The 26,623-nt window shown below is 40.2% G+C and overlaps 1 protein-coding gene across 2 annotated transcripts in view; it reads right to left on the bottom strand.

The window, feature by feature from the left end:
- Positions 1-26,623, bottom strand: part of ITGA2 (integrin subunit alpha 2) — a 95,395-nt gene that overhangs the window by 62,507 nt on the left and 6,265 nt on the right. For both annotated transcript variants that reach the window (XM_045525067.2, XM_010966302.3), the window contains exon 2: positions 8,356-8,476. In XM_045525067.2, coding sequence (XP_045381023.1) covers positions 8,356-8,476 — 121 coding nt within the window. The remainder of the gene's footprint in view (positions 1-8,355; positions 8,477-26,623) is intronic.

Genomic DNA, 26,623 nt, shown 5'->3' with positions numbered 1-26,623 from the left:
CTCAGTTCTAGGCACTGGGAATATATTGGTAAATAAGTCAGCCAAAATTTTATGGCCTCATCAAGTTTCCATTCTAGTGGGAAAAGACAGACAATACATTTAATAAGTAGGTAAAACATATGGTGATGGTAAGCAGTGCTTTGTGGGAAAATGAGCAGGACAGAGTTAGGAGTATGGGATGGAGGGTGTTGTAATATTTATCAGGATGACTAGGAGGCTTCAATGAGAAGGTGATGTTTAAGTAAAGACTTGAAGGAAGGAAAAAAGTAAACCCTAAGACTCTGGTGGATGACTAGTCCTGGCTCTGGGAACAGCAAGTGCAAAAGCCCTGTGGCTGCACCAGAATGCATGAGGGGGGACATGGTAGGAGATGAGGTCATACTGGTAATGGGCCCAGATCATGGAGAGACTTCTATGACACTGTAAGGACTGTGCTTTCCTCTTGAGTGAAATGAGAGAGCTACTGGAGGGTTTTGAGCAGAGTAGTGATGTGATCTAACATATTTTAGAAGGGTTTTGAAGGCTTCTCTCTTGAGGATGATTGCATTGGGGTAAAGGTGAAGCACTTAGAAGGCACCTGCGATAATGCAGGTGAGAGGTGATGCCGGGCTCCTACGGTGCAGGCAGAAGGGAAGGAGGTGACGAGTGTCCTTATTTTAGATGTATTTTGAAGACATGGCCAGCACGATTCCTTGAGAGGTTAGTTTTTAAAGAAAAAAGATCAAGAATGTGTATGTATATGGGACATTGTGCTGTACACCAGAAATTGACACATTATAATTGACTGTATTTCAATAAAAAAAAAAAAAAAGGTCAAGAATGACCCCCAAGATTTCTGGCTAGAACTGAAAGCAACCATGTGGCCTTCGTCACATTAGGGGAATATAGTCAAGTAGAGCAAGATTTTGAGGGAAGGGAAGCTCGGGAGTTTAGGCGGAGGTATTTGTCAGTCTGAGATGTCCATCAGACATCCAAGGGGATATTCTGTTTGAGATCAGAAGTTTGTTATATATAATACTCACATTACGGTGAGAAACTTAAAAGCCTACAGTTTATAAATACTGTTCCCTATATGGTTTAGTTCCAGGCCACGTCAACACAAGGAGTCTGCTGAATTCTGTACGGCTCCCTGCTTGCAACGTTAACAGGAGCTTCTGATGGGAAAAATTCACCCATAAAGGCTTCACATCTCTAGGAAGGTATAAGACAGGTAGGAGAGTTCATTTTTAGCCTGTGGTTGGGAAACGTTGCTATTATAAATGGAATAAACTCCTTGGCATATGTTGAAAGGCAATTTTAGTATCCCCGCTTCATTATGCTGCCTCAGACCACTTTGGCTGCCAGATCGCTTCCTCAAACAGTGGGATGGTTGAACCCTCAAGGTCTTTCATTCAGTTCCCTGATGCAGAGTCCACCAAGCTCATTACATGAAACATCTTAAGCCTATTGTTCTGTCTCATAAAATCCTTGGAAATTAGCTTTTGCACTAGAAGCAAACGAATCAATACAAACTGATTCTATTAGGTTGCCTCACCCAACATGTAGTTTTCCTGAAGTTAAATTCAAGAGCCAAAACATTCAATTTAAAGCCTTGTGATGATAAAAATTCCACATTCTTATGCGCCAGCAAGGATGGAAGGAATGCTTTTAAGACCACACATTTTTATAAATCAAAGCCCATGAGACAGTACCTTTTAACTATGTGCTTTGACAGATGGTTAATAATGATTAAAAGTTGGAAAAGCAACAATATTTGTAAACTGCTTTACAGTTTATAAGGCACATCTATGTGCATTATATTCTTTGATCCTTATAGATAGATACCCGGTGAGGTCAAATGTTATAACTATTCTTGTTTTCATATAAAGAAACTGAGTCTAAGTGTCTAGTTGGCAACCATGCTTATACCTGCACCTATGTCCTTTCATTCCAAATCTCCAATTCTCTCCACCATAGGAAATTGAGTAAGAACTCCTCTAGAGGAGAGGGTACTCACTGTGGCCCCATCACACGGGCCCAGAGCAACTTAGCAAATAGTCTCCACCCTTGCCACTTAGCATTCTCTGGACCCTTCTTCAGATGGAGTTAGATGGATGGGAAAGTTTCAGGTAATCAACCACCAGGAAGGTGTATGTGGGCGTGTGTGAGTCCCATTCACTATCATGAATGAACACATTCTAAAAACAGACATATAGGCATTAACACAGAGGAAAGCTTAAAATCAGGAGACTAGCTGGTGAAGCATGGAGGATTTTCACAGACCACTGGAGGTCTCCAGATATTCTGGGGCAGCAGATCTATCCCACATGCAAGTCACAGAAGGTGGTACGTGTGTGTGTCCCTGTGTTTGTGGGCATACACACAAATCTGTGACCAGAGCCAGGGAAGGGAGAAGTCAGTCAGAGTAAGGGATATTTAAAGTGACTTTTCTGCTATAGATTTTTATTTATGATAGATAACACAAACCATTAAAAAAAATTTTAGCCATAAAGATTATTTTAACTTAGTGGCAAAAAAATGAATTATGGTGAGATAAACATAGGTGAATCAACACTAGAGGGGTTCATGGGGTTATCAAGTAGGTACTTGGTTCCCTATTTATCCCACCCCTACTGTTAGTCAAGGGAAAGGCATTGATAGGAAACCCGCCACTCTGCACACCTATATTGATAGTGTTGAGTAATGGTTTGAGTACATGACAACAGCATAATAAATATTTATAAAAATAGTAACAATAAGTTTTTCAAACTTAAAAGTGCAAGAATATATTACAGTCAGACTTCTAATGCCTTTGCAGAATCAAAAATACAACTAAGTTACAAGTTGGTGAAAACAACTAAAATGTAATGGAAAAACAAAAAGGAATATATATGTCATGAATTTACAATAAAAGCAAACCTTGTGAATAAACAAAGCATGCTAAATGACACTGCCAGGAAAACCTAATGGCAAGAGATTTTATCTGGGGAAAGAGACATAATATTTAAAGGCCATATAATGAAAGACAAAGATTATTTTTGTAAAGGGATCAGAACAGCATTCCTGACCAAGAAGAAGAAATGGAATAAAGCTAATCCAATATGCATGGAAGCTAATCCCTGGCAGATGAGAAATGGCTGAGGCAGTGGTGGAGAGAGGTGGGGAGGAAGGAATTATTAAAAATCCAGGTTTTCTTCCTGTATATTTTTACACAGCGCTAATAACAGCACCTCATATATGCACAGTAGTTTAGTCTTTGAAGTGCTTGACTTTTATTCTCTCACAAGGTGCCCAGAACTTCTGCCCTGGTGGGGATGGCATTGTCTTTGTGCTCCAGAGAGGTTTTGTGATTTTTCCCCAGGTCACCCAGCTAAGTGGTGGGGAAGCTGAGGGCAAAACCCTTGTGCTCTGGCTCTTGACTTATATGACAAATCCCTGATTATGAGAGAATAAAAAGACAGATGGGAACCATCATCCCTGCCCAGGCAACACTTTTAACAGAATTTTTCATTCAAAATGCTGAATGAAGTTTATCTTACTTTATAAAGTTTATATGAAAATGTTATTTACATATTATTCATAAATGCCAATTACATTCTGCTACTTTCCTCCTTTGATACTTATAAAAATTCATCCACAGGGTACACTTTATCTCCATTTTGCATTAAGCTACCCTATGCATATTACTTCTTAGCTCTGTAAAGTTAGGCAAACTAAACTTTTTAAGTCTTACTCTTCTCTTCTCATTTGTAAAATTGGTAATAATTTCACAAAGCTTTTAGAATCATCCTGAGTATTATGTGTTTGGCAAAGAATGAGTATTCAGCAAATACCGGTGTTGATGTTGCCAGTGTACTGTATGACATCATCTCTGATGTCTGCTGTACAGTTGAATGTTTCTTCATTATTTACCTAAAATTTTCTTACAGAGCTATTTCTTACAATCTGTCATATTTATAACACACAAAAGCTTTCCTAAATGCTTCTTAATTAAAAAGTAAAAACTATAATATAAGCTCATATATAGATGGAAGTTTTTGGGGGGCCATGACACATGTTCATTTTATTTCTCCTGTTAAGGAACAAGCATGCAGTGGCCCTCACCAGAACAAGGAAATACATTACTGTAACTGGAAATACCCCCGATTCCCAGACAGTCCTCGTCACACAAGTGATTGCAGTCTTCTAAGGTTTTTGAGTCATATAATGAGCTCAGATCATTCTTCAGACAGGCCGTCAGATTAGACAAACAGAAACAGTGTGTACCACTGCAAGCTTTCAGGAAATGACTTTAAACATATCACAATCCTTTGTGTAACTGTTTGTGATAAGGATTGCATCACCTACATTTGAACATCCTGTGTATAAAATGAAGACTCCAAAATGGGATGACCTTTTGCCCACACTGAAGGGAGAAGAGACCACAATCTTACTTACAGACAGAGGGGAGCTCCAGGGCTCTACTTGGAAGGTAATTGCTTTTAAAATTACCCAACTCATTTGAGACTGTTAAAAAGGTTCATGAATTCTCAAAGCCATATCACCACTGTTTCTAGAGTGAAAGTCTACAGAGTAATAAAAGTGTAATAAATGAAACTAGCAAAGGAGTTGAGATTATTTTGTTAAAATCTTGTAGATCCCAATGCAAAATATCCCCCTGCAAATGCTTAGCAATATGGGACATATGGAATAGCTAAAGTTGACTTTAAAAACAGCAGAGTGTGATTTAAGAAAACTTAGACTAGAGCCTTCAGCGAGTTGTCAGAAGGAAAGAAAGGGCTGAGAGATGGAGTCGGGGCTCAACAAGACAGACTGTAAAGAAAATCAAAGTATGCAGAGGAAAACACTACCAAAACAGCAGCTTCAGAACAAGCTTTAAGGGAGTGAACAAATAAGGGTGTGCACACGTGTGTTGTGTGTTACATATGTACAGTCTGAGGGGAAAAGATTCACAGTTTATTAAAGGAATTCATAGTAATACCACTTTCTGTGGCCAAAGATAACTTGATTAGAATCAGAAGGAGAGGTAATGTTTAAACAGTCCTTCCACATCTGCTACTTCCATAATGTCTGTGCGACTGTCATAAATTAGGAGTGGCGGAGGGCACGGTGCCAACTGTCAAAACAAATAGGCCATTCTGGACGCCAAGTTTCGTATTATTTTCCTTGCGCCTGAGAGTTGGGAAGGCTGCGGGTCCTCACTGTGGCCCACCCCAGCACGGGGGCGGGGACGCCCGCACGGGGATCCCGCCCCAGCCCTGCCCTCCGAGCAGGGCACCGCGGGGGGCCAGGCCACCGGGAGAGGCCCGCAGGGCCCGGCGTCCTAGGCCCCGGGAAGAGAAAACGAGCAGTAAGTGAACGCAGCAAGCGACACTAAAGGGACCCAGCCCCCGCTCACTACGGGGCTGGCACTTCCGTCTCTGGCGTTCCTCCCTGCTGCCTGCTCTGCACATCCGTCTTCCTCACTGACTCCACTCCACGCGCCTTCAAGTCAAGCGCTATGTTTTGTGCATCCTGCACTTCACGTAGCGTCCAGCCTGTGGTGGACTAGAAGGTCACGTCCGTGACTTGGACGTTACAAGGCCAGGGCGGTGAAGGACCCGGGCTGGCACGCCGCACCCGCTTCTGTTCTCTCTCCCTCCTGCTTTCCACTCCACAGGGTGGGGCCCTCAGGTAAGATGGCGCCCTCCCCTTCTTCCCGTGTGGTGGCTCTGCCCACACCAGCTGGTGGTTACATCCAGGCTTGAGGGAAGGAAGGCCTTGATAAGCCTCACACGACACCTTACCAGAAAGCTCTACACTGGAGCTAAAAGCACCAGCCCAGCCAACAGCAGCCTGTGCCTTGTTCGCCAGCAGCCGGTGTCCTGTGTTTGTGTGTCTTCAGGAATGTCACGAGAAGGCCAAGGCAGAATTTAGGAATGTCTGGTGTCCCCCGTCTTGACATAACCCTGTCAGTACCAGAGTCTCACCATAAAGTGCTAACCCACTTGTCTGTTAGGCATGCTTTGTATGCTTAGAGGGAATCCTGGGGAGGGACAGAAGAATGGCTTTTTGCCAGGTTGTCAACTTTTTGTCCCTTTTGGTCTTAACTTCCTACCTGCAATGTGGCCAGTGGTTGAGTTGCCTACAATCCTTGATAGGCTTATCCTATCTACCAGCATCTATTACTCATGGTGGCGCTTTCCTTGTCCCAGAAAAACTGTTACTTAGAAAAAATAACCTCAAGCTTAATGCCAGGTTGTCCTCAGCAAGGCCACGCTTGTGAAGGTCTTTCTCAGCTCCTACTGAAGTCCGTCTACTAGAATTCAGTTTGTAAACTGCCTTGGGTCAATCAGTTGGAATCAGGACTTTCATTCGGTCCTTCAATAAATAATTATTGACACCCCCACCCCACTCGATGCTTTGTTCACTGGTGGGTGCTCAGAACAGTCTGGGTTCTGAGCACACACCAGGGAACAAAGCAGTGCACCTACACTCAGAGACAGGGCAGAAAACAAGACAGCGAGCACATAAACAAAACTGGGTAATTTCAGATGGTAATAACCGCTGTATGGAAAATAAATCAGCATAAAAGGCTAGAGAGTGAGTAAGAGGTATGGTCAGGTGCTCATTCAGATAGGCTGGCTCTGACAGGGCTCTTGGAGGAGGAGGCATCTGAGCTGAGACCGAGAGATAAGAGCCAACCAGCTGAGTAAAGATCTGGGAAGACCGCTCCTTCCAGGAGAAGAGCACGTGCGGACGCTTTGAAGAGGCTGGTGTGTTCGAGGGGCAGACAAAAGACGGAAGTAACGGGCACAGAGAACCAGGGTGAAGGGTGAAACCTGAGATAGGAGAGGCAGACGAGACCAGATCATGAAGCAGCCTTTAAGAAATTTTAATGTATTCTAATTACAGTGGAAAGCCACAGAGGGTTTTCCTCTAGGGGGTGACATTACTTGGACTGTGTTTTACAAAGTCCACACTGGCTGCAGTGGGAAGAGTGGAGGCTGTAGAAGGGAAGCCGGAGAGGGGCTGAGAAGCTGTGGCTGCTGTCCCTGCAGGGGCTTGTGTGGCCTCGGATCAGGGGCACAGGAAAGATAGTGAGAAATGGTCTGTTGTCTTAGGTGTTTTGGTGGTGGGGGCAGCAGGACTGGCTAACGGAGGAGATACAGAGGAGGGGAGAGAAGGGGAGGGGTCAAGGATATTGCCGTCACCTGCTGATGGAGAAAATCAGATATTTGTTTTCTGTCAGTTCAGTCTATGTCTATTAGGCATGAAAGTGGAGATGTCCGATATGGGTGTTGCAGTTCAGGAGAGTCAGGGCTGGACAGGTAACATGGGAGGGCATTACAACTTCACCTGCTAAATTCCAAGGTCAAACTATTCCGACCAGAACATTTTTCAGGTTTATGGCTATCAAAGCATAATTAGCTAATTGTTAGAGATGCTCTCTCTCTTATACCGTAAGTGATGACAGTAAATGCTGCTCTTTGGGTTTCCAACCATAGTGTTTTTCTCCTTCCAGATGATGGACAAACTGTCTGCAACATGTATCGCTTCCCACGTCTCCTCATGGTAGTTAATGCTCTTCTCCCATCTGTTCATCTCCACTCCTTAAGACCCAGCTCATGATTCGCCTCCTCCAAGATGCCTTCTAAGATACACTATCCTCCTGACTGATAATTTCATTTTGTTCCCCCATCACAGAGACAGGCATGCTGTAAAATGTGATAAAGATTCCAAATGTTTCTTCGAATTCAGTTTTTTTTTAGAGTATCAGACAAGTTCACACAGAAAAAAAGGGTATAAATTATAGCTCTTATTTGATAAACCAACAATAGCCCATATAAATCACTGGAAAGAGCTCTAGATGATCCAGATCCAGGGTGAGCCTGGGGCCTTCTGCTGCAACACGGAGCATGAGACCCTACATCACATGAGGTAAGGTCCACAGACTTAGAATGAAGCCAGTAGATAAAGCTTTGCTGAAGGGGAAAATTTAGGGGACAATTCTGCCATCTAGAAATGGCCCAGAGGCAGCATTAGTTAGCTGAATATCTACAAAGCCTAATGGGTACCGATTTACAGAGTAAGAAAGGAAGACAAGTCTGTCTGTTTATCATCTATTATCTATATATTAAAGTCACATCTGGTAATATGAATTCACTCTGGAATATTTAGACAAAATTTTTTACCTAGGTTTTAAAAAGTACTTCTATGCCATCCCATTAATTATCAATCTGCGAGGTATCAACTTTCACAGAAAAATCCTTCATTTAAGAATATTTGAGGGCTATTAATCATATATTCATGTACCAATTTGAACAAGCAATTATAGTCAAATATTAAATCTGTTTAGTGTTTTTACTGAAATCAGAAAGAAGAGAACATTCTTACCAGTTGCCTTTTGGATTTATAAACTGCTGCACCGCATAGCCAAACTGTTCACTTGAAGGACCGGAAAAGATCTTTGCTTCTGGGAGACCCACATTGTACGCCACACAACAGTTTAAAATGCCTATTAAAGAAAAATGAAAACGTAGTCCATATTTACAATTTGTGAATGTAAGTTTGTAATGTTCTCAAAGGCTCCCTGAAAACAAACAACTGGTTTGATATAGTAATCATTTTCTTTATTACTGTTTACCAAGAAGTGATGGCTACTGCTGTTAAGTACTAATTTGGTGCCCCGGCACCATGCTCAGAACTTTATATGCATGATTCATTATTTCTTCCATCCTCATAGCAACCCTAGGCTGCTAAATTTAAATTTGTTTTGCAGAAATTTAGGTTCGCGAAGATAAGTGTGTCTCAAAGGTAGAACGTGGTAAGGGCAGGATTTGAACACAGGGCGGTCTAATCAAGAGCCTGAGCTCTTAAACCACACAGTCCCTCTAGCAATTCTTAAGTAACTTCATTTCTATTTGTCCTTCCTAACACAGTAAGACTCTAAACCATCCAAGGGCAGAATAGGATAGAATCTCCTATATCTTCTGAACCTCTCTGAAGATCTTGAACTCTGTGTGAAATGTCTGTTGAAAAAGCATTGCTGACTACATCAAAGGAGGCAGAACAATCACAGCACCTTGAAAACTGTATCATCTTCATTTCTGAGGATGAAAGTGTAGGGAAAGGTATCATATCTTTTTTATTCCAACTGTCAAAAGTGGCTGTGCTTTTTGATGACTCTTTGTGAATGCTCAAGAAATGATACTCACTTTCAAAATCAACAAAGGCCTTCACAGGATACATAAAGCCTTGATAGACTTTTTTGAACAACTTTGTTTCCAATGGAAAGGGAAAGTTGGGAAAAAGTAAGGTTAATGAAGTCTCCCTCTGTGACACTGACAGCATTAATGCAAGCCATCCTTTGTTTGGGAGAAAGAAGGTTGTGTGGGCATTAACATTCTCTATGGAGATGGCTTTAAAACTGACATCAAAGTTCATTAGTAAGTGTTTTCACTTTCTGGGCAACATTGAAAATGTGCAGTATTTCATAAGTCTGTTGTTTCAGGCACAGAAAGGACAGAGGAAAAGGGCTGGCTCTTTCGTTGTGCCCACGTACTTCCGAGGGCAGATTCTGTAGCCTGCTCCAAAGGGATAGCCAGGCTGGTGATGGAGCTTTAGGAACTTACATTAGTTTTGGGTTGTGTTTTTTTTTTTTTTTTTTTTTTGGCTGTTACTGTTGTTTTGTAATTGAGTGTTTTATTGGCATGAAAGTATCAACTTGATTTTCCCATCATATATTTAACAGTAGTTTCAAATTTATACTCAGTGCTTTCCAAGACACTCAAATGTTTAACTAAAGCTGAAAAGGAGTCTTGTAATTCTTGGAAGATATTTATTAAATTCAACAATGTTAAAAGAGATTTTGATGGCACTGTTCACTATCAAGTTTAAAGAATGCTTAAACAAAAAATAGAATGGTGTATAATTTTTTTTCAAAGATCTATTGCAATGTTACTTTTTCTACATATATTTGCACCATTATTATATTTCTGGCTTCTCAAATTATTTTTGTCAAGTTCATTATTTGTAAGTATTTTATTAAAATTTAAAAATAATCTTTTTCCAGTGTGACAAAAATCTTGGGGACAAAGTAGTTGATGTGCCTCTCTGCCAAAAACATTCTACTGCAGATTTATTCACTCAAAAGAGCTCAGCTCATTATTATTTCTTAGAAATAATGTGCTGGGTGTTGGGGGCAGGTTGGCTCAGTGGTAGAGTGCTGTGCTTTGCATGCACAAGGTCCTGGGTTCAATCCCCAGCACCATCATTAAAACAATAAATAAACCTAATTATGCCCCCTCTCCAAAATAATGGTTAAAATGGTAAGTTAAAAAAAAAAAAAAAAAAGAATGTGCCAGGAAGGGAAGGACAAACAATAATTTTCAAATACTCAGTAGCAAAATCTGTACAACTTTACATTTGAAAAAGTTCTCCTTAATACCTGTTTTTTCATGTGGACCACTGCTTCTTTATAGTTTTGAGGAAATAAAATGCAAAAGAAAATAACTTAGCAAAATAAGCAGAGAACCAGAACTGACATTCAAAATACTGCTCTTTCCAATCAACAGTTTAACTTTGCCCCATAGCGGAGAATCCAATAAATCCTATTTAAATATGTTAATAATTATCTAACATACTAATAAAGCTCTGGGAGGTGATGTCAAAGTGTCCCCTCTTTTAAAATAGCTAATACTGAAAAGACCACATATGGCTGTATATATAACGACCTCATTTTTTTTCCTATTAATTAGACCTTGGCAGATAATGAATGACATGACATCAAGATGGAGTCCATTTTATCAACTAGCAGTCATACTTTACTATATATATATATATATATATGCATATATGTGTATATACTTACATGTATTTACTATATGTGTGTACATATATATGCACATATATATCCATATATATAAAATATTAGTTAAAAGTTTAAATCACATCATTTCATCTTTCTGCTTAAAATACCCCTGTGCCTTATCACTACCCTGAGAAGAAGATCCAATTTCCTTACCACAGTTTCAAAGGTCCTTCATGATCTGGCCCTCGTGTATCTGGTGGCTCTTACTTTCCAACACCCTCCTTGCTCACTGTGTTCCAGCCACACCGGCTTTCCTTCTGTCTTTTGAACACATCCTTCATTCTGCTTATGGCCTTTATAGCTGCTTGACCCACTATCTACAACATTCCTCCCAGCTCAGTATTTATGACTTGCCACCTACTGATCATTTAGTTCTCTGCTCAAATAGGTCTCTGCTGGCCTCGTTGAGACCTCCCCTGACTCCTCTGTCTACCAGCAACACCCTCCTCCTTCAGTACACCAGAATCACAGCACTTGTTATCTGAAATGATCTTATATATCTACACTGTTTTGTGTCTCTCTGCCTACTAAAATCTAAGCAACTTGAGGGCTCAGACCTTGTATCTTTTATTCACTCCTCTTTTCTCAGCACCTAGGATAATATTTGTCAAGTGAAATGAATTTTTAATGAATATATTTCTTTGATGATGACTTGAAATAGAGAGAAAATTAGGGGGAAGAAAGATCACTCATAATAATATCATTCTAATGTAAGTGCTGTTAATTGGGAAATGCTATTTCCTTCCAGTACTTTTTCCTCTAATACTTAAACCATAGTATATATTACAATTTGTAGACTCCTATTTCTTACTGCTTGTTTGCCTGCCTATGGCAGAATCATCTCAACTCACTTGATCCCCACAACAACTTTGTGAAACAGTAAAACCTGGCTATTATTACCAATGCACAAATAAGGAAACTGCAACTCATGGGGCTTAGATGCTTTCTTGCTCAATGCCACACAATTGGTGGTTGAGTTCTGAGTTCTGAGTCCTGGTCTGGCTCATCTGCTCAACCTTATTGTCCAGAATTTCCATTCATAAATGGTCTGCTTATTTTCCTTACAAGCATGTCCTTCTCCATCACCATCCCTTCGTTCCATTGATCCTACATCTCTTCTTTCCTGCTACTTCAATCCTTCCCTCAAAAGCCTGCCTCTTTTGGGGGTGGGAAGGGACAGAATGGGATTTTAAAATTTGTAGACACTGACAGGCGTATGTAGAATAGATAAACAAGATTATACTGTATAGCACATGGAAATATATACAAGATCTTACGGTGGCTCACAGCGAAAAAAAGTGACAATGAATATACGTACGTTCGTGTATAATTGAAAAATTGTGCTCTACACTGGAATTTGACACAACATTGTAAAATGACTATAACTCAATAAAAAAAGTTTTTTAAAAAAAGAGCCTGCCTCTTTTGATAAATATGGACAATCTCAGTTCACTATGCTTATTTTTTTCAAATATATGTTCACAACTCACTATGTCACCATTTCCCACTTAGACTATGATAGCTAATTAGCTTCTATAAATTTAATAAGTATTCTGTCTAATTCAATGTCTATTTCCTCTTTACAAGTCCACTGCTTATAGTAACATGTTCCTATGTCTGTCCTCATAACTTAACTGGATCATTTGGAAAATAACTACCCTATATGGTTCATTGTGTTTCCTTTCTGCCAAAACATGCCCACAGAGAGAAATGGATCATTCAAAAAAATATTTATCCAACTCCTTTGTGCTAGGCATTTTCCTAGATCCTGGAGATATAGCAATGAATGAAACAGACAAGATCCCTGCTCTTTGAGCTTTCATTCTTGTAATTTGAATAAAAAACAGTTACATCATCATGGGATAAGTACTACATTTCAGAAAACTACAAAGAACCTTGAACTAAAAGTTGAGAAGATGGTAAATCTAAGTTTGAAGGCTTCAGAGAGGTGGTGGCAATCCATCTGGACCTTGGAGGATGAGCTGGAATTCACTACCTAAAGAGGAAGGCCAGGGTATTTCCCGGCACAAGAACATCCTGCTCAGTATCATGGAGACATGAAAGAGAAGAGTGTGGGGAGTATGAAAAACTGGCACAGTAAGTCGTAGATTATTTCACTGATTTATATATTCCAGGTCTATGTTAGATGCAGTGAGTTTCAGGGTGACTTCAGCTTTGCCCTGCCAGGGTCATGTTATCACCCAGAGTGTAACTCTTCCCTCCCTTGCCCTCGTGTGGATGTCGTGAACACAGTAATAGCACAGCAGAGTATTTATCCAAGGTGACCTTGCTGTGCATTTGTTGACAGTAACTGAGCCCGTGCATTCAGCGAATCTCACCAAAACTTACTGCAAATATAAGCAACATATCTCCTAGAGGTTTAACTAAATTCCTCTATGTCGCCAGTTAAAAGGGGGTTGTGTTTCATCCTTGATTATAACCTGGCTTGTTGCCATTTTAATATCCATAGGCAAACCAGATAGTTAAACACACATTGATTAATGCAGACTTTTTTCTTCTACTCACTTAAAAATTTTATAGCACCTCCTGCCCTGAGAGTTCCTGTTCATCTCCGAAATAGATTTCTGGGAAACTTTAATAATTTAAGAATTTGTTTCAGCAAATATGGAGTTTATTCTCCCATTTTATCCTGTAGCCCTATTTTAAATGAATAGATAATTCAAAAGAGAAATAAATATATGTTTTGGGATTAGATAGAGTTAACCCAGTTTTGTTCTCAAAATGCAGTGAAGCTTGCTCTGAAAGGAACGAAATCTTTGGGAAACAAGAGTAGAAATAAGTGTATTAAACAAAACAAGTCATTTTATATTCAACAACAAAAATTTGTTGGGAAATTTTATTTACTTCCATGATGTCATTGTTAGAGCTTAATGACATATATTTGTAGTAGAAAGTGGCAGAAGGAGAATCTAGTTGGTGTGGCCAGTGCAAAATTTAAGCATATCTACATATGTTGAAGGGCCGGTGGTGCAGGCTTTTCATAGAAGGGGTTCCATTGAAAAAAAGATTCAGAGAGATAAAGGGGGAAAAATTCATATCTCTTAATAAGAGAATTAAGGCCAAAAGTAAGAGGTAGAATTAGGAAGAGATGGTATATTGCATTCTGGCCCATTCCTGCAGATGTTGGCTGGCATTTTAGGGGGGCAATGTCTCTGTGAAATAGTGAACAAAAACATAAGAACTCCTTCAGTTATAAAATAAGTAAGTTAGAGGGATGTAAGGTACTGCATGGTGACTGAAGTTAATAATACTGTACTTATATTTGAAAGTTGCTAAGAGACTAGATCTTAAAAGTTCTCATCACAAATAAAAAGTCTGCAATTACGTGTGGTGGTGGATGTTAACTAGATTTATTGTGGTGATCATTGTCAATATATACATGTGTCGAATCATTGTGTTGTACACCTGAACTAATATAATATTATATGCCAGTTATATCTCAGTAAAAAATAAAATCCAAATGAATCATGTATGGGAATGCTAAGGGCCTGAATCTCTATGACAGTGCAAGCAGAGGGTGTCATAGCTTTAAGGCGGTGGAGCACATCTCTCGCCCATGCCCGGTGGGGACTGGTCCTCAGAAGCTGCGGAGGTACTGGCAGAAGCAGGGGTATAGGACAGTGACCTGAGCATTGCAGGGGCAACAGGAGGGTCCAGCCATCGCCGAGACATGGGTGAACACTATTAGGGGACAGCAAAGTTTCTGAGAACTATGCTCAACAGTCCAGGAGCAACACCCTCATTTAAATCAGGCCTGGGTGAAACTCTAGGTTTGATCGGTCTTGGGGCAAAATTTCTCCCCATCTGGGGGGTCTGAGAACCTAGAAAACAAGTTCCCTGCTTTAAAAAAAATAAGAGTATGACAGGCATGGGATAGACATTTCCATTTAAAAGGGAGGGATTGGAAGGAATAAAGGAATCGCTGGTACCTAGACAGTTTAACACAGCAGGTCAAATTCCATTAGGTTTCAAAGCCTGAGAATAATCCTGTGTTGCTCAGGACTCCATCCTCACGGTCTGCAAGAGCCCTATGGGCCTCTGCCTCTCTGTCCCCTCTGGTCCAAGATGGCAGCCTTTCTGCTGAGACAACATTTCTAAAAACTTCATAGGTCTCCTGTGTATGTCATGAGCATCCATGCCATCAGACAAGAGAGCTCTCCATGGATCTTTCCTGGATGACTCTGACTCTATTCCTGGCCTCTGCCGAGGTGGTTGAGAGGATCCATGAATCCATGAATCATACACCTAATCCATTCAGCAAAATGTTTTCCAACTACACCCTTGGCCTACTCTTGAGAGCACACTTTCCTAACAATGAGTCTCCTAATATTTGCTTTTGTGGGATAATCTGGGCAGGCTGAGAATTTCTCAAATTCTTAAGTACTGTTATTTTTTGTTTAACATTTCCTTCCTCAATTTCTCTCTTTCCTTTTGCCTTTTACTACAATCAGCAAGAAAAAAGCAGATGGCACCTTCGACATTTTGCTTGGAAATCTTCTCAGCTAAATATCTCAGTGCATTGCTTGAAAGCTGCCCACACGACAGTGGGAGATAATTAGGCCAAATTTTCTGCCACTATATAACAAGGATCACCTTTCCTCTAGTTTCCAATAACATGTTCCTTCTTCCCTTCTGACCCCTCACAGTTTCCACAAGACAACCTCCATAGCTCCTCTATCTAAATGAAGAAACAGTCACAGATTTGGGGGACTAGGAGATAGAAATATCTTTTGAGGGACCTCCATCCAATTCAACTCAATACAATGGGGATGCCAATAATGTAAGATCCTTACTGACGTTTACCTGGGCCATTTCCTGGGGCCGTGTTTGCAGGGAGCAAACTTGAGGGTGAGGTCATCTCTCTCTCTCCAGGACAAAGAACAGTTTTGCTGACTTCTTGCTATAAAACAGCAGGTCACCCAGCTCAGTTTTTCTCTCTCAGAATGCCACCTACTGTGTGTGCAGGCACCCATTTGCATCTCCTCCTGTAGCCCTCATTGAGACTTCAAGGGGAAGCACAAGGGGAACTGATGTCCACATGCTCACGCTCATGCTGCCCGCTGCACTGTGAGTAATCAAGTCCTTCGTCTCTGACTCAAGAATCTCATGTCATCTGCCAGCATCCATGAAACAGTAACAGGCTAACGTATTGGCTTGTACAAAGGGTAAAATCAAATACAGACCTGTCAGAGAATAAAAACTGGGGAGCCTGGATATTGAGGGCAAAAACTGGGAAGCCAGGATACTGAGGGCTGAATGACAATGAAAATGCATACCTCTTGGGGGTTCAGAGAAATCCTGGGAGAGCATTGTATTTTCTTACAAGGTGGAATAGGAACTTTAAAATAACCATATTTCAATTTTAAGAAGCAGACAGACTCTAGCTGAACTCTGGGTAATAATTTCATAATTTGTTGTGCTTCATAATTTATGGACACTTTTTTATAGTGAATGCATATATCATTTATTTGACTATTACTCTGTATTCATATTAAAGAAATATGTGCATCACTTCCATGGCCAGAAATGAATGCATGAATATATTCTTAAGCCTAAGGGGTTGTTATCAATGAATTGTATCTCTCCCAGATTCCCACGCTGAAACTCTAATTTCTAATATGACTATATTTGAATACAGAGCCTTTAAGGAGGTAATTAGATTAAAAGAGGTCATAAAGATGGGACCATAATCCAATAGGATGGGTGATCACGTAAGACAAGGAAGAGACACCAGAGATCTCACTCTCTGTATGTGTAGAGAAGAAACCACATGAGGACACAGCCAGAAGGCAGCAGTCTATAAACCAGGAGGAGAGTCATTTCCAGAAACCAACCCTGATGGTCCCTGATCTTGGACTACTATCTCCAGAACCATAAGAAAATAAATATCTGTTGTTAAAGCCGCTCATTCTGTGGTATCTTGTTATGGCAGCCCCAGCAGACTAAGACGGGGTAAATCAGATGATACCAGGAACTGTCAATTTACTATTCTGAGTTTCAAAGATAATTCTGTCAATACACAGAGGCACAAATATAAACAGAGAGAGAGAGAGATACTAACTCCAGTTATATCATTTAAGATTCATAGTTTGTATGAAAAAAAAAAATCCAAGAGTTTTTGGTGACAAAGTAATTGCATCAAATCTTGGAGAACTGTAGCATGGAGTTAGGTGATTTTGAGGCCCTTGCACATTTTTTGACCTTACAGGCAATGAACATTTTCAAAAGTCCACAGCAATTGCTTCTTAAGTCCATTTATTATGATTAAGTACTTCCTAACAACTCAATAGATGGTCTTTTCTTCATAAAGATGTTGCAGGATGAGTTGCCGTTTGGCAGGCTGTCTCCCAGTAGCCAGGAGGCCCAGGCAAGCTACTGGAATACTAGCTCATTGATTCACTTTCTGTTTTAACACTTTCTTCCTAAATTCCTTCTGTGTGAAAGGAGAAACACCTCTCTCTCCCTCCCTCCCTCTCTTTCAGAATAGCAGTTTTGTGCATTTACCACATCAGCGCCCACTGAATAGCTTACTCAGTAACAAGATATGCCTCACATATCTCAAGGCCATGTGTGGAAATAATTGGCATAATTGAAGTTAGTATTGCTTCTATCATATCTCTGGTCATAGGTCTCGTCTCTGTAAACTCTTGGTTCCGGTCTTCCCCTGCCTTTCTAGCCTGCACACACCCTTCTTCAACTCCCAGGATACTTACGAATTGCATCTCTTATTGTGGTGTACGACCCTGAAATAGTACTCCGCTGTTCTCGTGGGGAAGTTTTGTCTCGATAGCTGTACAAGCATTGCCTATCCAACCCGCCTGACCCCACCCCCTACCTTATCTTTTTAGCTCACTCGCTTGGACTCCCAGCTTTTCCTTAAAAGCACTCTGACCTCAAGCCTTTTATATTTGTTCCCTCTGCATGGAACACTCTTCCCAGAGAGCATTCTGTTTCTGTGTCAAATAGCAACCTATCAGAGCTGCCTTTCCTCACTCCCCGGGATCCCCATCTCCTGCTATTCATGCCTTTGTGTGATCCTCTCCCCCTGAGTGAGGGCAGGAGCTGTGACTTCGAAACAATAGAATTGAAGATTCAAAATGTAGAATGAAATATCATAGGATAACACTTCTATGATTACTACATAAGATTGTAACTTTCATCTTGCCAGTTTGCTTTCTCTTGTTGGCTTTGATGAAACAAAGAGGACCATAAGGCAAGGAACTGAGGGCAGCCTCTGGCTGAGAGCCAGTGAGAAACTGAAGCTGTCAGTCCAACAGCCCTGGAGAAAATTAATTCTACTGACATTCAAAGTGAGCAGAAATGGATCCTTCCTTGGTTAAGCATTCAGATGAGACCTCTGCCCTGGCCAACACCTTGACTGCAGTGTTTTGAGAGATCCTGAAGCAAAGGACCCCAGTGAAGCCAAGCCCAAATTCCTGACCCACAGAAATTGTAAGATAATAAATTTATATTATTTTAAGTCACTATATGTGTGGTAAGCTGTTACATAGCAGTAGATATAACATAACCCCACAGGATATAATACCTTCCCAATCCACACTCCCTGCCCAGCATTCCTGTCCCCCTTATTTTGCTATATTTTTCTTAATAGAGCATTGCTACCTCATGTGTTATATATTTTATCTTTTTAATTTGTCTGTCTCCCTAATTAGAACCTGTACAGGAAGATCTAAGTTTTGTAGGGATTAAAGCATCTATAATTTGAGGCAGGGTGGCTTTTTAAGGGAAAAAAATTACAAAGTTATGAATCAAATTCAAGTACAAAATTAAATATTTATTTAGGATGAGAAAAGCAATCCTAGCAAATTATATATTTTTAAAAGCTGAAAAACAGAAAAAATATAACACACATTTTCTGATGCCTGACATACTTCTATAATACCTTTTCCCTACAGTTTTTGGCTCTATATCTTTTGATCACCTCTTCACACACACTTGACAATTTTATAAAATAATATTCTCTAAAAAGTATTTAAATTTAGGGGGTATGGTAAATTGGATTTTTAAAATTTCATTATAGTTAAGAAAAGTTCTTTTCCTTTTCATAACTCCTTATTTGTAATGTCATGTAAATGTTTAGGACGGTTTTCCAGTATCATACAGGAGGTACAGTATTTCAAGGCACCTCAAGTTTTCTTTTAGAGGGATTAATCCAGAAATGTTTTGAGTTGATGACATGTATCAACCAGTTTGTTGCTGATGTCTTTGTTTACATATGCTGTATTAGGGTATAAAAGAGACAGTGATCTGAGCTTTTGCATATTTAATAAAAATATCAGGCATGTGAATACATGGAAGGAGGTCTGCAGAGTGAGGTCCCTGAAGCATAAGCATCACTGGTTTTCTGGTAAATGTGCCTTTGTCCCTAAAAGTAGGGACCTTGTTTTCCTGCCATATTTGTTTACTGCTATATCCCTCAGTACTCAGAGTAGTGCCCAGCATCTACATGGTTATAGGTCAGTGATAATCAACTGAATTAACAGGTAGACTGCTCATTGTCTGACTTTCCACCTAACAATAAATTATGCATATAATGAGAGATGGATAAAGACCAGGTTCGTTAATAAACATATGTTCCAGACTCATACTGGTTCAAAGGAGGATGCTTGAATGAGGGCAGGTTACCAAGAAGATAAATAGGTAGATGGATTAAAAGACAGATTAATAAATATGTATACAGATAAGTACAGACGTATGTCTATACAAATATAAACACACATGTTATTTTCGATTTAGAATTTTAGAGTATATTTAACTTCGCTTTTTACCTAGCTATAGGAGAGTGCTAGAAAGAAGACCAACTACATTTGGGGGTGATAAGGTGGCAGAATGCTGGAAGTACAAAGATTATTATTTTTTAACTGAAAAAAATCCACATACTGGGCAAGACCAACAGTATCTCATTGGCCTCTGAGGTTTGCATAGCTCTGTGACCTTGGGCAAGTTCCTCATCCTATACAAATAAGCCAGTGCTTTTTCACCTGTGAAATGGACATAATCTATGAGCCGACCTCATTGTGACCAGACAGTGTCTATAAAACTCTCAACCCCTTGTCCAGCAAATAATGAGTGCTTAGTAAAGTCAGCTTATTTTTTTCACTATTAATATCATTATATGTTTCTGATGAGAGCACAACTTTTGAGAAATTTTAAAAGGCATACTAATCTAGGACCCCACTTCCACTCCTAACATGAAAAGCATATCCTGAATACACTTCCATTTCAGTTTCTGAGAACTGCTGTGTAATGGTAGGAGGCGGTGTGCCTGCATTTTGCTGAGGCACGCTCAGAACACACCACGAGAGCCAACGAAGTATTATCAGCCCGTGGACCCTCCAGGAAGCCACAAAAGCAGGAAGTAGGGTTACTCACACTCTGACTTTAAAACTAAGAAAACAGACTTCAAACTCTCAAGTGTAGCTAATCATCGCCTAGAATATGTACGACAACAGAAAATGGTCATAGGTAGCATGAGATCCTTTAAACACATACAAAATTATGAGAAAACATTCCCAATAGCACTGTCTTCACACTGAAAGTACAATACTGCAGAAATAATTTAGAAAGAAGCTTCTCTCTCCTCTCAAAATAAGCAACTAAACTTAGAAATTACAGGCCCTTTGAAAATGACCACACTCTCACTGTATACAGATTTTACCTCTCCAGCGTCTGGCTGATAGCTATAATGCTTTAAAAAAAAAAAAAAAAGTAGTACAAAAGCCAAAAGCACAAAATGACCCTTAAAATTGCTTTTGGAATATTTTGGTGTAAGTTTCCTGCTTTCATTAAGAGAGGAAAAATGCAGTTTTTCTTTAAGAGTCCTTGTTTGGAGTGTTAAATTTTACATTCACTAAGGACCTAGGTGCTACCATTGTCCTCCACAGGTGACGTTAGAAATGGAAAGCACAGCTCCTGGAGGGGCTGCCTTGAACCCAATTCCTCCAAGTGTCTGACACTACTGCCATGTGAGCGTGTCCATTAAGGTCCCTTAAAATAATGAATGATGATAAAAATGGATGAATACCAAGTATATGGATTTTGAAAAGTAACATTAGATAGGCTTTTACAGTTTGCAAATACCTTTCCATTCATAATTCCATTTGATCCTCCCAACGGCAGGGAATAGCTTGCCTGTGACTTACCCAAAGTCACCCAGGGAAATGGCATTAAAATTAACATTTAGTCTTCAGAACCAGAGTTCTTTCCCTGATGCCGTGAACATTACATGTGCTTAATATATGTTTGGTTAGTGTAGTGGTACTCAGCTGGGAGTTATTTTGTCCCTTGGAGGCATTTGGTAATGTCTAGACATATTTTGGGTTGTCACACTGTGGAGGGGAGGGGAGGGGAGAGTCTACTGGCATTTAGTGGGCAGAGGCCAGGGACGCTGCTCAACACCCTACAGTGCACAGGTAGCGCCACATGCCACTCCCACTGTCCCATCCCCCAAAAGAATCATCTGGTCCCCAATGTCAACAATATCAAAGTTAAACAACTCTGATCTAAACAATCAACACTCTTGTAAACACCATTACATTGATTAAGTCACTGTGGTGGTTTTAAAACATGTCTGGGACATAGTTAACACCCTCCAGCATCATCAAGATGTTGAGTAAGTCTCCTCTCCGAGAATCTAGGTGGAACTTGGTGATTGCTTTGATGAACAGATGCAGTTGCATGATTTCTGAGTCTAGGGTAGAAAAGACCATCCAGTTTTTGCCAGTTTGGGGGGAAACACTTGACTTTGAGTCCCTGAGTTGTCCAGCAAGAAGTCAGGCCACCCAGAGGGCGCCATGCTGGAGAAACCTCTTGATGCGATCACATGAAGAGAAAAAGCTACCTACCCTCTGATGCGATCAGAGAAACCTCAAGCTAGAACTGCCCAGACAGTCTCTTCTCAAAAGTCCTACACAAGAAGCCATGAGAGATAACAATGGTTTTCATTTTAAGCCACTAAGTTTTAGGGTTCTCGGTTACATGGCGATAGCTAACCAGTCTCCAGATTCGGAGACTCAAAGTCAAGTGCTCTGGCAAACAGAATGTCTTCTCTTTCCCCTTAAAGGGTTTCGACTCACGGAAACATGGAAATCTTAACTAGACGACTGCCACCCCTCAAGTAAAAATGAATTAAAACCAGTCTGTGGGAAACAGGTGACAAAGAGATGTTTGTCAAAGAGATTTTCAGAAGAAATTCTGAAGGCCATCTTGAAATGATGGACCATGCACTGCATGTTGGAGTCCTGGGCTTTAATCATTTCCAAAGCTGGTGATTGTAAAATTGAGGCATTTACTAGATGACATTTTGAGGTTTCTTCTATGCCTAAGTTCTAGAATATCCTACTCTACACATATTTTTCAAAAGATGGGCAGTTTTAAATTATAACTTAAAAATACACCCTGATGAATATAAAGAATGAGGATTAAAATAAATATGAAGCACCACTTTACAACCACAGGACTACAAAGTTTAAAAAAAAACAAACCCCTACAAAAAGTAAGTTAAAATCTACTGTTGGTAAAATTGGTAAAAACCCCCATTGCTGATGACCACACTGTACCGTATGCAACAAGGGCTAAAAAATACACACGCTTTGACCCAGTAATGTCTCTTTTGGAAATTGTCCAGAAGGAAAAAGAAAGAAAAAGCTTCTTGTACAATGATATTTATAGCTACATTACTTGCAGTAGGGGGAAAAACCCACAGGAAACAACCTAAATATGGGACAATGGGACAATAGTTGACCATGGCATGGCAGGATGCATTAATGTAAAGTTATAAATATGAGGGCCCCATGGAAAAGTATATACAAAAGACATCACATGAAAAAAGTAAGCCAGTCATTTTCATATAAATGGTGAATTTATCTATAGGAAGTTATATTTACTTATAAATATCAAAAGAAATATATTTTTTCTGTTAACATGAATATTTTAGTATGTCATTTTCTATAAGAATATTAAGATATTCTGCTTTCTAAAGAAAAGTTATAAACTGAAAGTATTAATCAAGTTTAGTACTTGAATGTTCAACCTCAAGTTTATTTATATTATGCGAATTCTATTTTTATTTTTAAAAAATTTTTACCAGTCATTTTCTGAGTGCTTACTATATGCTAGGTCCTGGGAGTACAATGATAAATAGGATGAAAGGTGAGCTTAAAAATGTATTCAGAGGGAGTGACAGTCAAGCTGAAGATAAATTACGGTGCTGCTTTATGAGAACAGAGAAGGGGAGTAGGAAAGAGTTTTTTTTAGGGGGAAAAAAGGTGTCTCAGGACAGGAAAGAGTTTTTTTGGTGGGGGGTGGGGGAAGAAGCCTGCACTATCCTAATGCTTTTATTAATCTTGTTATTTGTCAATAGAGCCATCCTAGTTAGACATTTCAAGACAAAAGAGAAACATTCCAAAAGCAAACAAACTCTCGAAGTGAAAAGAAAAGTTGATCAGCTAAAGGGAATAGTTTAGCCAATTTGGAGAAACCTGCAAACAGAGGGTTTGGGGCATATACTAGCTGGAAAGAACTGGGAAGTTTTCAGCTTTGCATCCATCCAGAAAGTGTGCCTTTAATTCACATTACAGGAGCTGTCATATGCGTTTCATTCATTCGACAAAACTCAACTTGGCACAAGTGAAGAAGACATGGGCGCCGTCTTCTCTGCGATCCCTGGGAGTTAGAGCCACATAAATAGATCACCGAGATAGGATGTGACAACTGCTGTGGAAGGGTCCACGTAAGGAGGACAACTAGACTGGATTAGGGGTTGGGAAGGCTTCTTGGGGTGGTTAAGCCTCAGGGAAATTGCGACTTAAAGGATGTACAGAATAGGGGTTGGGGGCTGAACTGTATTTTAGAGAGAACACAGATAAAGGTAAGAGACCATGGGATTGTACTCTTAAAAAGAGCTAAGGTCACATCTCACTTGAACCATAGCCCCCCAAAAGTAATAAAATGACACAAATATATTAAGGTCTGATGATTTGGGGGCAAAAAATAAATACTGTACTAATAAAAGGGATTTATTAATTACTGGATGCTATGGTCTGAATGTTTGTATCTTATCAAACTTCGTATGTTGAAATCCTAACTCCCAAAGGTGATGGCGTTAGGAGGTGGGAACGTTGGGAGGTGCGTAGGCTTTGCCCTCATGAATGGGATGAGTGCCTTATTTAAGAGGCTCCAGAGAGGCCCCAAGCCCCTTCTACCATATGAGGACACAGCAAAAAGGCACCAGCTGTGAACCAGGAAGAGGGCTCTCAGCAGAATTCAGCCACGCGGGACCTTGATCTTGGACTCCGCAGCCTCCAGAACTGCGAGTGATGCCTTTGTTTACAAGCCAGCAGCCTGTGGGATTTTGTTACAGCAGCCGGACAGAACTAAGACACATTGATATTTACATAAATTATTTATGTAACCATCTTTCAATTTGGCATTAAGACTTTTTTATTTGGGCTATTTAATTACATTTTATACTGAAAGAGAAATAAAGATCACATAAAAGTCTCCCAATTTTCAAGGTTAGGTCCTCTCACCCCTACCACACACACACACACACACACACACACACACAACGTTAACGAGTACCTAGAAAACTAAGTCCATTACTCTGTAATATCTATTTTATGCACTAGCATTCAGAATACCATTACAAAAAGGTTATATAATTCAGAAAGTTCTGTGTCCATATTCTAACAAGTGTCCAAGAAGCTATTTGGTTAAAGGATCTGAAGGAAGCTGGCAAATAATTTGGAATAGAGTTATCTGACAGAACCTACCAGAAGGCAGCCTGTATGCAGTCTGCATTTCTACATGGTATCCATGGAAATGAGATCAGGTCCGAACAAAGACAAACAAAGGCCACCTTCAAATGAACCAGGAGAATGACAACTGCCAGTGTTCAAGGCACCCATGGGCACAATAGCTTTGCACACGCTCTTCAGAACACAATGAAATAATCTCTTATACTGACAATACGGTGTCCGACACTTTTTTTTTCATTGCTCTGTTTAAACATTAACCTCATTTTTACACAGAAAGCCTTTCAATGACCAGGAGTTATGTACAGCTTCTGGAGTAAAAACTGTCTCTAGTCACTTTAAACTAATCATAGGAAGAATTGCAGTCACCCTTTCAAAACATGGACTAACGTAGTGATCTTCACTGACAAAACGGCCCAGTTTCTGTGAACTGGTTGGTTAGCAGAACAGACCATTCTCTCAAAGGAAGAAAAACATGTTTGAAAATTATTAACAGTCCCAATATTCAATGGGCCTGAAAACAGTACAAAAATATGCAGTTCAAGTTCATACTGGTTAGGAAATGCAATTTACATGTACAAGAGTCAGAAGGCATAGACCGGATAAGACACTTGAATATAAGTACTTTGAATTAATTCTAACATCAACAAAATTAAGAGTAGGCATTAATTTCTTTTCTAATATATATTAAACGGAAATGTTTAAGATGCCTTGGAAAAAAACAAAAACCACTGAGTTACACAGAAGTAAAGGCTTTAAAATTTTACTAACAGAAACTTTCCAAGATGACACTAGTTCTCTGTGCCAAATGGAACTATGATTTCTGAAAGGCTGTTTGGGGATTTTTATTATACTGGCTAGAAATAAAGCATTAAAAGCTTAGCTGGAGAAACATAAATCTATAGCTTTAAAAGAATTTGTTTTTTTGGAAATCTGACAAAAGCACTGAACTTAATTCTATGAATAAGATTGGACTATTGTTATGTATTACACACCCTAAAAACAGCACTAAGCTTATTCATTTCAACTGCTTCAGTAAATATGTTCTGAAACAAACAAAAAGGTGTACATGGGCTCCCTCGTCCACCCACGCAGTCCCATAGTTCTGCTGTCTTTCCTCCTCGAGTGCCTTGATCAGCCTCACCTTTCTCCCATCAATTAATACCCTCTCCGTTTCATAGCACAGAACTGCTTTCCTTTCCCTTCTCTCCTGTGACCATCCATGGTTTCTAATCTGTCACGGGGCTGCTGTTATTGTGGGTCATCCAATTCCCCCTCTTCTTTTTCCCTGACAGCATCCCTTCCATGGACACCAGTGCCCCTCCTCTCCTCTCAGTTTCTCTTGTTTTAGGGACTCCTGCCACATCCAGACGCCTCAATGTGATTGTTCAAGACTTACATGTCTACCATGTGGTACCCTAAGTGATAGAAGGAAAGAAAGCTCATCACCATAACGTTTATGAGCACATGTTTCTCCAACAATTTGTTTGTCTGTTTTGAAGGCAGCACTCCCCTCTCGTGCCTGGAGCTCCTCTCTCCTCTCCTCCTGCTGAGCTTCCTCACAATGTCCCTCACCTCCGTTTACTCCTTGGCCTGCTCCACTCTGCTTCCCGTTTTTTCCCTTCGTGGAGACTGCCCTCCCCAAGCGAGTCAGACTGGCCTGACTTCTCTGGAGAAGCTGACCTTATGGACCAACTCTTCCTTCTTGAAACATTCCCGTGGCCCCCACTCTCTGCAGTCCCCTTTCTCCCACTCCAACTGCATCTTCTCTCTCTGTCCTGACCCTCTAAGGTAGTTCCTCAGGTTGGAGCCAAGTCGTCTTCTAGTCTCTGACTCATCAGAGTCATGTCTTCAGTCACTCTGTAGATGCCCACGACTCCTACATCTCTGTCCCCTCCTTGCTCTCCTCCTGTTCCTAACAGGGCTCTGTATCACCATCTACCACCTAGATGTGTACACCTAGATGTCAAACTCAACCTGTCAAGCTGAACTGCCC

Source organism: Camelus bactrianus, chromosome 3 (genome assembly GCF_048773025.1).
Source record: "Camelus bactrianus isolate YW-2024 breed Bactrian camel chromosome 3, ASM4877302v1, whole genome shotgun sequence".
NCBI classification, from domain to species: Eukaryota; Metazoa; Chordata; class Mammalia; order Artiodactyla; family Camelidae; genus Camelus; species Camelus bactrianus.
This window is presented reverse-complemented; position numbering and strand designations above follow the sequence as displayed.